The following is a 14,362-nucleotide window of genomic DNA, read 5'->3' as shown; positions in this document are numbered from 1 at the left end:
TAAACTTGCTCCCTCTCCTCTGGATAGATCATCACTATCTGATCGGTCTGGGTCTGACACACAGGGCCCTGCCGATCAGCTGTTTGAGAAGGTGCTGACGCTCCTGTGGTCTTCTCCCCGCTCACCAAGCACAGCAACTTACATTGTATAGCGGTTGTGCTTGGAATCGTCAGTGAGCCCCATTCACTTTAATTGGGCTGAGCTGTGCCTAGGCCATGTAACCGATGGAGGTGAGGTCACAGGCCTAGGCAAAGCAGCAAGAAGGCTGCAGTGCTACTGCGAGCACCGATCCCTTCTCAAATATCTGCAGTGGGGGGGGAATTTGTACTAGGGTAGTGCACAAATATAATACCTCTTGGCACAAATACATGACCTCAATGGATGTATATAAAATCTTTTTTTATTTTCGATTGGTACAACAGAGCGACAACGTGTTTTGGAGTGAATATACTCCTTTTTTAAGTAAAAAAAACACATAATATTAGTTAAAGGTGATGTATAGCGATGGAGGGTAAAAGATCAAATGTAATAAATATATAAGAAAATGTAATAAATAATAGTGAGGGGTAAAAATTATTCAATACGTTAAAACAATGGTTGGAGACATAAAAATTTGTATAACTAGATATGGTACGTGAGTGGACGTACAATAAACAATACTAGGGACGCATAGGTTAGAAGGTGTAGCCCACTGGGGCACCCGCATGAATTCGTAAACCATGATACGTAAATCCAATAGCAAAATAGAAATAATACATGATTAAAAACACACAGAAAAACACAGAAAAATGGTTGGAGTAAAAAGGAACGACATAATTTAAGTGGCGAAAATTATAATCGTTTTAATAATGATGATGATAACAGTAGTAATAGTGATACATGATAATTATAATAGTGATACATGATTGTAGTCACACAGGAAGGTAATTTCAGTATTTCAGATGTTTGATTAGATGGACGAAAAATGATTCAAGTAGCAAAATAAATAAAAAATTATAAAAAAATATATAATAATAATAAGATGGTAGTGATAATAATACATGGTTGAAAGCACATAGGGGAATGGTGGGAGGAAAGGGATAATTCAAGCATTTGGAATGTGGAATAACTGATCATATAGGCTTACGTTTAGAATATATGTGAAATGGAAAAGAGGTTGACGTGAACTATTTGTAAGGTCAAAGGGAGGACCACTGTAGATGGGAGGTTAGAGATGGTCCGGGCTGTGATTTATAAGACACACCAACTGAGATGGGGGTTAGGGAGGAGAATTAGATATAGTGGGGTAATATAGGAATGGAGCATACTCGTAACTGTGTAGTAGGTATAGTGTGCCGGTATCCTAGATGGAGGATGAGGGGGTAGGCAAGAAGAAAGAAGGTAGAACGGGGGATGTTATTACCTTTGGTAATACACCGAGCTGGTGTAGATATCGTGGCTGATCAGAGCTGTGGAGCAATTAAAAGCAGGCAGCATGACCAAACATATTTTGGAATGAGAGGAATGACAGAACAATGAGGTTATGTTGAGCTGCTAATGGGAAATCAATAATGTAATAAAATAATATGGGAGGAGTGGATGATTGTATAACATAGTATATTGTGGTGATGGAAACTAAAAAGATACATTATTAATATGCTGGGGTCTTCTGTAAGGAGGAAGGGGAGATCTGGGGGTAAATACCTGTGGGATCCATGCTGCTGCGGGTGGCGCGGCTTCCCATGTGTGTGTGGGAGCGCACCTTCTATAGCAGGGGGCGGGGCTTGAGTCTGAGCTGTCCTTGCCTAATGCTGTGTATGTGTATGTGTGTGTGTGTGTGTGTGTGTGTGTGTGTGTGTGTGTGTGCGCGCGCGCGGTCTATGCGCTAGGTGGCCGGGAGCTGCAGCTGGTTTACCTAGGTGGGGACGACAATGAGGCCGCTCGTGATGGAGGGACTGTGGGAACTAGGCATGGGGGGGAAAAGGAGATGAATGAAGGGAAAGGAAAGGTGGATGGGGGTGGCGATGGAATGAATGAATTGAAGGAGGTGTAAGTGAGTAGGTGTGAAGATGGTAAGACTATGGAGACAAAGGGATAAAGGGATAAAGGGATATAGGGATCCCCTATGATCCCCTACTTTTCAAACATCTGATCAGCTGGGTTCCTGGGTGTCGGATCCCCACCGGTCAGATACGGTATAAAAGTATAGGAAAACCCTTTAACAGAGGTCTTATTTAAAAGACCTTAAAGAGGACCTGTCAACTCTCCTGACATGTCTGTTTGGGTAACTAACCAGCTGCATTTATCCTGTAACAACAATTCCAGAGCATTTATTCTTATGACTTTATTTTGTGCCATTCTTCTCTTATTCCTGCTAGACTTTTATGGATAAAGGTACAGATGGGAGTAAACAGTTGGGGTGGTGTCCCTGCACAGTCTGCCACTGGCAGCTGTCAATGGACAATGTGAGACTATGCAGGAACACAACCCCATCTAGTAACATCTTGTACCTTTATCTGTTAACTTCTAGCAGCAATAAGAGAAGAACATAGAGTTAAAAGAATAGATGCTCCAGAATTGTCCTTCTATGTGCAATACAATTATTTACCTAAACACCCGTCAGGAGTGGAGACAGGTCCTCTTTAAGGCCCTGTTGAGACTGTGTCTGCAGTAAACAATGGATGTCTACACCGAACGTGGTTATAGCGCCCTGTACACCCAGCATATCAAGCTGTTGAACATGTGTGACCACCAGCTAGTCTTGAGCGAATCTTAGGTTTTAATGCCGTTTCCGTACAGCATTAAAATCTATTGGCTCCGTGGAGCCAAACTTTGTCTCTGCGCGAGACTTCGGTGAATTCCTACTGTATTCCTATCGGCGTATTGAAAAACATCTTAAAATAGAAATCCGAAGTCGGCTTTGGTATTGGTTGGTACCTCTGTACCAAAGCCCACTTCGGATTCTTATTTAAAATTTTTATTCAATATACAGATAGGAATACCATACTCATTCACCGAAGTCTCGCACCACTTCGGCCGAAAAGGTGTTTGACTCCAAGGAACCAATACATTTTAATGCTGTATGGAAACAGCATTAAAGCTGAAGTCTTTGAATGAATCGACTTCGGATCTATGATCCGAAGCTCGATTCGCTCAAGACTACCACCAGCAATGGACATAGCAGGCCGATGTTCTGTGAGGGATTCAAAATAACACTCGGGACACCATAACAAGTATGTACAAGTACAATTTAAAACGTGTTCTGTTTTGCTAGACAGATTAAATTATTATAAGAGGATCAGTCCCTTTAATAATTGGAGGCACAAAACATAGAACAGAATTTAATTATTTGTGTGGCTAAATAGAACATAAAATTCTGAATGTATTTGTACTTTTTTCTAAGGTAATACTTGCTGCTGCGTTTTTTTTTTAAAGGTCAGCAGTTTTGACCATGCAAACCTGCTGACAGCACAAGGTAGGGTATATTGAGAGCAAGACAATATTTTATGGAGCTTTTTGTCAGGAGTAGTGTGAATATTTACTTTTATTCTGCTGTGCTATTCTCTGAGTGACAGCTGGTTGGATTCTACAGCTGTCAGTCTGCAGAGAGACGGGGCTGTAAAGTAGCTCAATGCAGAAAGCACTTCAGAGTGAAGCTCCACCTCCTGGGCACAAACAGGGGCAGCGCCTGGCAGAATAAATGTTGTTTGTAGGTTTGTTCTGCTCATCTGCTTCCTAGCCCTGTTAGCCGTTTTGCATGGTCAAAACTGCTAAGAGAACCCTTTTCATTAGAGTAATTGTATGTCGTACTTAGAAATAAGAACTCTTATTACACTGTAACCCAGGGCTAAGATTGTACTTTCAGATTAAATTGACATTTTATAGAGGGTGTATGGCGTTTGTTTTTATTACACAGTATGGTAATTAATACTAAGTTTGCAGAATTAACAGTGCCGGTTTCAATTAAGATTGTGCAATTGCCCAGAGTTCACTGTCTATCAGGAGTAATGAGTTTCAGGAGCCAAACTGGAATCTGCAGAAGATGTAGGTAATTAATACCATCTGCTGCTAATAACTGCAGAGCATATAGAATAATAAATTCTCTTTTTCACATTGAAAGTTTGGAGTGATACGATTCAGGTTACAGAAACAAAAGATCCGACACGTCAGACTAGGAGCCATCAGAGTAATACAACCAGAGAGACTAAGACTATGGTCACGCTCGTGCTGAAGCCTGCAAGAATAGTGCACAGCATGCAGCGTTATTCTTTTGTCCAAACTTAAACCATAATTATTTTTCTTCTGGCTTAAAAAGTTAAAATTGCAGCAACCTAGGGCACTAGACTTTGAATAGAGCTGTGTTTCCTATTCCATTCACAGTGCTAGTTCCAGCGCTGAAAGCTGCAGGGAACAAATGATTGGTAGGGGTGCTGGACTCTCACTGATTGGATATTATTGACTTAGGCCTCATGCACACGACCGTTGTGTTCCGTGTCCGTTGTTCCGTTTTCCGTGATTTTCTGCGGACCCATTGACTTTCAATGGATCCGTTGAAAACTCGGATAATGCACCGTTTGTCATCCGCGTCCGTGATCCGTGTTTCCAGTCCGTCAAAAAAATATGACCTGTCCTATTTTTTCCACGGACAACGGTTCGCGGACCCATTCCAGTCAATGGGTCCGTGAAAAAACACGGAGGCACACAAGATTGTTGTCCGCGTCCGTTTTTTTCCTATCATTTGCAAGGCAAACTTGACTAAGATTTTTTTTTCACTTTTCATGTCTGGTGATCCTCCAAAAATCAAGGAAGACACACGGAAACAAAAACGGAAACGGATCACAGAACAGCTTTTTGCGGACCGCAAAAAAATAATGTCGTGTGCATGAGGCCTTATGCTGAGGATAGGTCGTCAATATCAGGAGCCTGGAAAACCCCCTTTCACTCATCCATGTCACAGAGCGACATTTCAGCTCCCAGTCTAGAGCCATATTCAAGCAGTGTGTGTACTAGTTTCCATTTATCATATAATGGCATGTATGAATCGCATATTAATTCGTTATCACAGAACATAAAGTTCATCAATATAATCATATTACAAAGTATTACAGTAAAAAAAGCCATTGTCCAATATCGGCCAAACCAGAGACACCCAACTGTAGCACTGTTTTGGGGGTTTTGCTGCTCATTAGCTCAGCAGGGCTCTGGTTTACACCAGATGTATGTGTCTATTTATCTGTTACATAAAGATATAAAGGAATTGCATTTTGTTGCATCCTTGGAACACTCTTTTGAGTGGCACTTAAAGGTGAACCCGGATATATCCCCATCTTCCCCACTCAGACCCTCTGACATGTGCATTGGAGCATTTCATGTTCCAATGCTCTCCCTTGGGCAAGAGCTTTTTCTGGAGAGAGATCTGGTGACATCACTGGCACTAATGGGCGGGATTTAGCGCTGCCCTAGCCTGTAAAGCGGCTAAGGCAGCGCTAAAGCCCGCCTATCAGTGCCGGTGACGTCATCGGGAAAACTGCTGGGTGGAATCCTCCACCTAGCAGTGCAAAAATGTAAACAAAAAAGCGTTTGTCCTGTGTGATACAGCGCAGGGCAAGGGAGAGCATCGGAGCACACCCAGGGAGAAGGAGACGCCCACTGAGAAACCCTAGCGTCTCCTCCCTATACCGATGTTCAGTATTAACATACTGGGTGCAAAAACTGCAGGGGGGCACATCAAGGCATGCGAGAGGTATTTGAAAAAAAGAACAAGAACCGCAGCATCAGTGCAGGGTATCCCGCAAGTAAAGGTACTTCATTAAACAAAAAAAATTCCATGAAAGGTTCTCTTTAAGGGACTTTTACTATAATTTTCTATAGATGTGCAACTCAAGCAGGAAACAGTTGCACAGCAGCCATATCATGCTATATACATGACCTGCCTCAGGCTGCGACTGTGCAACTAAAGTCCTAGAAAAGCTTGATTACTTGGTTTGTATTTAGCTTTGTCTTACGATTGTGAATCTATACAGCTATTTGTAGACTTTACGCATTAGCCCTGCCCACAGGGCAAAACCTGATCAGTTTTAAGCTATAGTTATTATCGGATTCTTACCTTGACATGTAAAGTGTGGTGAGGCAGGAGTTCATAAAGCATTGTCCATATATCCTCAGGACAAATTATAAACCTGAAAGTGAATAGCTTGACCAAAGTGCACAATAGAAACTAAACGTTTACTTAAAAAGCATGTTAAGAACACATTTAAAATAAAATATTTGGCATATCTGGTTCTAAGAATAAATTATTCATATACTATACATTTATATGGTAAAAAAACTGGTGACTGCCTGTAATTAATCAGATTCAGGGTGCGGCAAGTCTAATTTACATTATTATATAACATGACACTGAGCAGCATGTTCCACTATTATTTCTAAAACAAAAACCCAAAAAATTGCCAGCATCCATTGTGTCAAATGAATCATAACATAGCCATTACTTGGCATAAAGACAGCCTGAAACCTAACAAAGTGTAAGTCCACACCTAAATAACTTACTCTAATTATGTACAGTGTAAGGCCACTTTCACACCTGCGTTAGGGTACTTTTACACTTGCGGCAGGACTGATCCGACAGGCTGTTCACCCTGTCGGATCCGTACTTCGCCGGACCGCCGCTCCGTCCCCATTGACTATAATGGGGACGGGGCGGAGCTCCAGCACAGTATGGCAGTTCGCGCTGAGAGGCCGTCGGACTAAAAAGTCGGACATGCAGGACTTTTAGTCCGGCGGCCTTTCGCTGTGCACTGCCGGAGCTCCGCCCCCATTATAGTCAATGGGGACGGAGCAGCGGCACGGCGAAATAGCGGAAGGACGGATCCGACAGGGTGAACAGCCTGTCGGATCCGTCCTGCCGCAAGTGTGAAAGTAGCCTTAGGTGCGGATCTGTCTGGTATCTGCACAGACGGATCCGCACCTATAATGCAAACTATTGTATCCGTTCAGAACGGATCCATTTTCATTACCATGAAAAAACAAAATTATAATACAAACGGATCCGTTTTGACTTACACTGAAAGTCAATGGGAGGCGGATCCGTTTTCAATTGCACCATATTGTGTCAGTGAAAACGGATCCGTCCCTATTGACTTACATTGTAAGTCAGGACGGATCCGTTTGGCTCCGCATCGTCAGGCGTGTCCGCCTCCAGAGTGGAATGGAGGCTGAACGGAGGGCAAACTGATGCATTCTGAACGGATCCTTATCCATTCAGAATGCATTGGGGCTAAACTGATCTGTTTTGGGCCGCTTGTGAGAGCCTTGAAACGGATCTCGCAAGCGGACCCAGAAACGCCAGTGTGAAAGTAGCCTAAGGCTTTATTCACACAGTATGATTTTCTCATGTGGTACGGTACAGCAGTGACCAGATATGTGATGGTCCTGAAGTCTCCAGATTGCTCGCTGGCTTCAATGTTCTGCACACGCGCAGTACAGTACAGCTGCTCGGCATCTGATGGATTCCATGCTGCACCTAACAGTTGCAAATGTGCAATTGCAAGACTGGGAGACTTCAGGGCCAGACATGAGTGCATCTACTCTGCCTGGGCCTGTCATTCAAAATGGTGGTGGCGTGGCCAGGAAGGAAAAGGAGCTGAGCCTCGGGTGCAGCAAGGTGCAATGGCACCACCCATGTTGCACCCAAGGGCTAATTAGTAGGGCTACCGATAGAAATAGGACCAACAGGATTAAAATGTATTGACAAGTGCTCATCTGGCATGTGAGATGGTTTCACAGCGAGCTATGTGGTGACAGATTCCATTTAAGGGTATTGCCAGGTGGAAATTTCAGCCGTGTATTCACTGTAAAATCTGCATGACTTACAGTGCTTCCCATAATTATTCATACCCCTGGCAAATTTTGACTTAAAGTTACTTTTATTCAACCAGCAAGTAATATTTTGACGGGAAATGACATAGGTGTCTCCCAAAAGATAATAAGACGATGTACAAGAGGCATTATTGTGGAAAAAAAACATTTCTCAGCTTTTATATTTGAGCAAAAAGTGCCCAGTCCAAAATTATTTATGCCCTTCTCAATAAATCAATAGAAAAGCCTTTATTGGCTATTACAGCAATCAAACGCTTCCTATAATTGCAGACCAGCTTTTTGCATGTCTCCACAGGTATTTTTGCCCATTCATCTTTAGCAATGAGCTCCAAATCTTCCAGGTTGGAGGGTCTTCTTGCCATCACCCTGATCTTTAGCTCCCTCCATAGATTCTCAATTGGATTCAAGTCTGGACTCTGGCTGGGCCACTCTAAAACGTTAATGTTGTTGTCTGCTAACCATTTCTTTACCACTTTTTCTGTGTGTTTTGGGTCATTGTCATGCTGAAATGTCCACTGGTGCCCAAGGCCAAGTTTCTCTGCAGACTGCCTGATGTTGTCGTTAAGAATCCTCATGTATTGCTCTTTTTTCATGGTGCCGTTTACTGTGATTAGGTTCCCTGGTCCATTGGCTGAAACTCCCCCTTCCCCCCCCAAAGCATTAGGTTTCCACCACCATGTTTGACAGTGGGGATGGTGTTCTTTGGGTGGTTCTTCTCCTTTTTTACGCCAACTGGACACTTTTTGCTCAAATGTAAATAAAAGCTGAGAAATGATGTGTTTTTTTTCCACAATAATGCCTCTTGTACATCGTCTTATTATCTTTTGGGAGACACCTACAGTATGTAATTTCCCGTCCAAACATTACTTGCTGGTTGAATAAAAGTAACCAAGTCAAAATTTGCCTGGGGTATGAATAATTATGGGCAGCACTGTATATGTGGATCTGTTTTGTATTTTGCTGCAGATGTTACCGCCTTAATTGCAAGGGGTGAAATCCGATGTGGAAATCAGCAGCATAAATTGACATGCTGCAGAATTAGGATCCACACCGCAAATCAGTTTCCAAATGCAAATTTGTTCTGCAGTGCATGGATAAGATTTTGCCAAGCTGGTACGGTAATATGCTGTGGTTTTTCCTCCAGCAAATCCACATGCTTAAAATGTGCAGCATATCTACCTCTTGATTCAGTCTGCTCTGTGGCTATGCCATAAGTGGATAGATACATCTGCATTTTTTTCATTGTTTTTAGCAGTAAAATCTCTAAATGTTAGCAAAAGGTATTTGGGAAATATGAACCATAGAACACTTTTTAGCTCCATTTTTGTTAATTAGGTGTTTTTATGTTTTTTAATCTTTCTTGCTGCTTTTCACAAATGCAACATTCTGAAGCTCTTGCTGTTTTTAGGTGTTTTGCCATCACCTTCTCTATAGAGAAAAATGCAATGAAGATATTGTTTGATCACCAGACATGGCCAATTGATTATAACAAAGTCTCTATCAGGTCATGTAACGGTATCCTTCATTTTACCAGACAAAATAGGGCTGGCTGTTACCTTATTTCCCCTCCACCATTCTTGAACAAAAGAAATATAAAAAAAATCTATGTTTAGAATAAAACTAGATTTCATTTATTTTACTATATGCCTTGTGTTCTATTACCTATGATTGCAGGTATACTCGAATTGACTTACCTTCCTATTGTATATTTACTTTCAGATTGATGTCCTTAAAGCAGACATGGAAAGCGCAGAGTGGAAGATCTTGGAAAATATTATCCTAGAGGGCATTGTTGAGCAGATCGGACAACTTGTTTTGGAGATCCATCTCCACTGGCCTGGGTTTGAAGTCAGTGGAAATGACAGCAGTGTTGTCAGATACTGGTATAGCTTATTCAAAGAGCTTGAGTACAAGAACTTTAGACTTTTTCATACATACAAGGACATCTCTAAACCACAAATGTTCCTTAAAAAAGAGATTTTCAATGCAAGCAGTTGCTATATACTGAGCTGGGTAAATACCAGGTGGACATGACACAAAGATATGTGACCTGCACAGAATTAAACTTGTTCTCAATATGATGCTTGATGAAGGAAGTGAGGAATAAGGACTTGCATTTTGTGAAATGAGCAACGTCTACGCTGCACAATGTTCTCGATAATGCTCATCAGCTAACTTGTATTTGCCAGAGAATTGGATATTTTAAATGAAGAATTTTAAAGCTCTTCCTGCTGGTAAAATGATGCTCCAGGTATTGGCAGATGTAGAATTCCAAATCTCTCTTAATAGTATATTTTATAAAAAATATTCTGCTTTTAGCTGGAAGCTGTCGATTTAAAAAAAATAATAATTTAAAAAGGTAGACAAAACATAAATGCCAAGGTTTCCAAATCTTAATTTTAGAAATCAATGGATTTTAAAATGCCTTAATAAGAAATCCTGTATTTAAGGGTTAATGCACACAAATGTATTTTTCTTCATGTCCATTCCGTTTTGTTCAGTTTTGTTTTTGGAGCCGCAAAAAACTGAAATGACTGTGTGCATTCCATATTCACATGGCCGTTCCGCAAAAATGACAGACAAGGCTAGGAATGTTCTATTAGGGGCCGGCCATTCTGTTCCGCAAAAACATTTTTGTGGCAAGTTTTTAAGCAGTTGCTTGAGTCGAAGCCAGAATTTGTTCCAACATTCCTCATTCCTTTCAAACCCACTTTGATTTAAAAAAAAAAAAAAACCTGCATCAAAACTGCCACAAAACGTTATGTGCGACACCATCCTTAAAGGGGTTTTGTCATCAGAAAGAAGATAACCTGCCCAGAAAGTGGCTGATTTTACAAGACAACCATTCACATGAATTGACATACCTGTAATGCAAGTCTGCCAAAATTGCAGACTCAAAGACAGTCCATAGAGGGAAATCCCAAATCGATAGGGCAAATTAGTAGAGCTTTTCAAAGTCCCTCACCAATCGAGGGTCTAACACAGGGATCATCAACGTCTGGCACTACAACTCCCAGAATCCTCTTTTCACTTCTATGAGAGTTACAAGGACAGCTGAATAGGTGTGCATGCTGGGAGTTGTAGTTTCACAGCAGCTGGAGTGCCAAAGGTTGCTGATCCCTGATCTAGCACATCCAGACTTGCTGTTGTTTTTGGCCACAGACTGCAGCTGATCTCACTGGTATTCTTGGAGACGGGACACTTTGTAGTCTGTATAATTTTTATGGATTCTTCCAACAAAATGGTATAAAAGAGAACCACTGAAATGTCATTTGTAGCACTGGTTACTGCATTCTCAAGAACATTGGTTAATCTAACAGAATATCACCATATATAATGAAAGCACATTCAATGTTCTCTGCTTCTAGCTAATGCCTCGTTTAGATCTGTGCTGCCCCCTGCAGGATCTATAAAAGTAGTACCTTACACAATTTAATTCAGTCTGTGCAATGCAATTTTAAACAACCTGTATAAATATGGACCTGAAGGAGAAATTAAATCAATAATTTGTGTAGTCTTTAACAGCAAATCAATTTCAGTTGTTTAACCCCCTTAGTGACCAAGCCTGTTTGGGCCTTTATGACCAAGCGTTTTTCTTTCTTTTTTTATGGTCTCGTTCCAAGAGCTATAACTTTTTTATTTTTTCATCTATATAGCTTTATGAGGGCTTGTTTTTTACGGGACAAGTTGTAGTTTTTAATGGCGCCATTTTGGGGTACACATAACTTTCTGATTAACTTTTATTAACTCTTTCTGGGAGGGAGATAGGGAAAAATAGCAATACTGCCACTGCGTTTTTACATTATACATTTTTTGGCGTTCATTTTTCGGTACAAATAACATAATATCTTTATTCTCTGGGTCAGTACGATTACAGCGATACTAAATACTTATAATTTTGTTTACGTTTTACTTTTTTTGCAATAAAACACCTTTTATTAACCAAAAAAATAATTTTGCATTGCCACTTCACAAGACCCATAACTTTTTTTTAATTTTTTTATATGGAATTGTGTGAGGGCTTGATTTTTGAAAGACGACTTGTATTTTTCATTGGTATGATTTTGGAGTAAATGCCGCTTTTTGATCGCTTGTTATTATGTTTTTTTTCGGTGGAAACTAAGAATAAATTCGAAATTCTGTCTTTTTTTATTTTTTATGGCGTTCATCATAGGGGATAATTTATGTAATATTTATGTAGTCCCGGTCGTTACGGACGCGGCAATACCAAACATATGGGGGATATTTTCTTTTTGCAATTTTTTTCATTGAAAAGCGTATTTTCAATGGAAAAAAAACCATTTTTTTATTTTATGGATTTTTTTTAATTTAATATATGTGTATTTTTTTTCTATTTTTTTTACTACTTAATAGTCCCACAAGGGGACTATAATATACAGTATTTTGATTGCTTTTAAAATGTAATGCATTATCTCTATAATGCATTGCATTTCTATAGCAATGCTATTTGAACATTGACCAGCAGGCTGCGCCAGAGAGGCACAGCCTGCTGGAAGTAACGGAAGAAAGGCTCGGGGCCCTGATCGGAAGCAAGGTAAGCTTCCCAGCACATCAGCACCCCGCGATCGCATTTTCGGGGTGCTGATGGGAGACAGAGGGAGTCCGCTCCCTCTGTCACCACTTTACATGCAGCGGGCGCCATTGCGCCCGGCATGTAAAGGGTTAAACAGCCGGATCGGCACTCCTGCCGTTCCGGGCTGTTAGAGCAGGGACCCGGCTCTCATGTGAGAGCCAGGTCCGCGCTCCCCGCTGCACGGGGGAGCCGTGCAGCGCTTAAACTGGGCCGCCGTAAAAACGCGGCAGCCCAGCCTAAGGCCCCTTAGTGACCGCCGTAAAAACACGTATGGGTGGTCACTAAGGGGTTAAAATATTTATGTATTTTACAGAATTATGTTCTACGTTTTTGCAAGGAAATACTTAGATTATACCAAGTTTTTAGTTTTTTTTTACCCTCCGTAAAGGGATGCAAACAAATACAATTAGTACGTCTTTAGACTTAGAAAACCTATAACTATGAAAATGCAGTTAAAAATCTGCAGGCATGTTACAGTGCAAGAGTTGAGAAGATTGATATACAATGCACTCGGAAAGTTTTCAGACCCTTCCATTTTTTTTTCACATTTAATGTCGAGGCCTTGTGCTAAAATTAAAAAACGAAATCTAGGTTTTCCCCATCATTCTGTCCATAGTTAGAAAGTGAAAACAATTTTAGAATTTTTTATTATTTATTAAAAAGGACAAACATTCAGACCCTTTGCTGTGATAATGCAATGACATTTAGCTCTAGGGGCCTCCCGTTTCTCTTAATCATCTTTGAGATGTTTCTACACCTTGATTGAGTCCACCTGGCAGTCACATCTGATTGGACATGATTTGGGAAGACTTGGCCCTGTCTCCATGAGGTCTCACAGCTTACAATGCAAAGCAAAAACCAAGCTAATAGGAGGAAAGAACTGCCAGTAGAGCTCAGAGACATTAATGTGTGGAGGCACACACCTGGAGAAGGGAACAAAACACTACTTCTGCACTGAAATTCCTAAGAATATAGTGGCCTCCATAATTCTTAAATGGAAGAGGTTTGGAACAACCAGGACTTTTCCTAGAGCTGGCTTTCCCACCAAACTAACCAACCAACCAGGGGAGAAGTCTTGGCAAGAGAGGTGACCAAGAACCAATTGATGACACTGGCTGAGCTCCAAAGATCCTGTGTGCAGATGGGAGAAACTTCAGAAGTTTCCACCAATCTGGGCTTTACGGCAGAGTGACCCAAAAGAAGCCTCTACTCACTAAAAGACAAATGAAAGCCAGTCTAGACAGGGAGAATGGTCAGGGTTGAGGGAAATCTCAATGGAGCAAAGTACAGAGATATTTTGAATGAAAACCTGATGCAGAGTGCTCTGGACCTTTGAACTAGGCTGAAAGTTCAATTTTAAACAAGAATGTGGATGGTGACCCTAAGCACAAAGCCAAGATAACACAGATGTGGCTTAGGGTACTTTCACACTATCGTCGCTGGATTCCGGCAGGCAGTTCCGTCGCCGGAACTGCCTGCCGGATCCAGCAATCTGTATTCAAACGGATACTATTTGTAGACCGATCCGGATCACAAATGTATTGCAATACCGGATCAGTCTCTCCGGTTGTCATCCAGAAAAACAGATGCACATGCACAGACCGCAAAACTGGATCCATTTTTCCGAAACATTTAGGGCTGGATCCGTCCTTAATGCATTTCAATGTAAAATAATGCCAAATCCAGCATTCCGGCAAGTGTTCTGGAATTTTGGACGGAGAAAATACAGCAGCATGCTGCAGTATTTTCTCCGTCCGAAAACAGTACAGTGACTGAACTGAAGACATCCTGATGTATACTGAACAGATTGCTCTCCATTCAGAATGCATTAGGATAAAACTGATCAGTTTTTATCCCGGTATTGAGCCCCTAGTACGGAACTCAATACCGGAAAAGAAAAATGCTAGTGTG

At 41.2% G+C, this 14,362-nt stretch overlaps 1 protein-coding gene across 3 annotated transcripts in view; it reads left to right on the top strand.

Annotated features, from left to right (window-relative positions):
- METTL24 (methyltransferase like 24) overlaps window positions 1–11,398 on the top strand; it is a 91,732-nt gene extending 80,334 nt beyond the window's left edge. For all 3 annotated transcript variants that reach the window (XM_040428871.1, XM_040428873.1, XM_040428872.1), the window contains one exon: window positions 9,577–11,398. In XM_040428871.1, coding sequence (XP_040284805.1) covers window positions 9,577–9,891 — 315 coding nt within the window. In that variant the 3' untranslated portion in view covers window positions 9,892–11,398. The remainder of the gene's footprint in view (window positions 1–9,576) is intronic.
- Window positions 11,399–14,362: the final 2,964 nt, after the last annotated feature.

The sequence above is a fragment of the Bufo bufo genome, chromosome 4 (genome assembly GCF_905171765.1).
Source record: "Bufo bufo chromosome 4, aBufBuf1.1, whole genome shotgun sequence".
NCBI lineage: Eukaryota > Metazoa > Chordata > Amphibia > Anura > Bufonidae > Bufo > Bufo bufo.
Note: the sequence above shows the minus strand (reverse complement) of the source record. Positions and strands in the feature narration are given on the sequence as shown.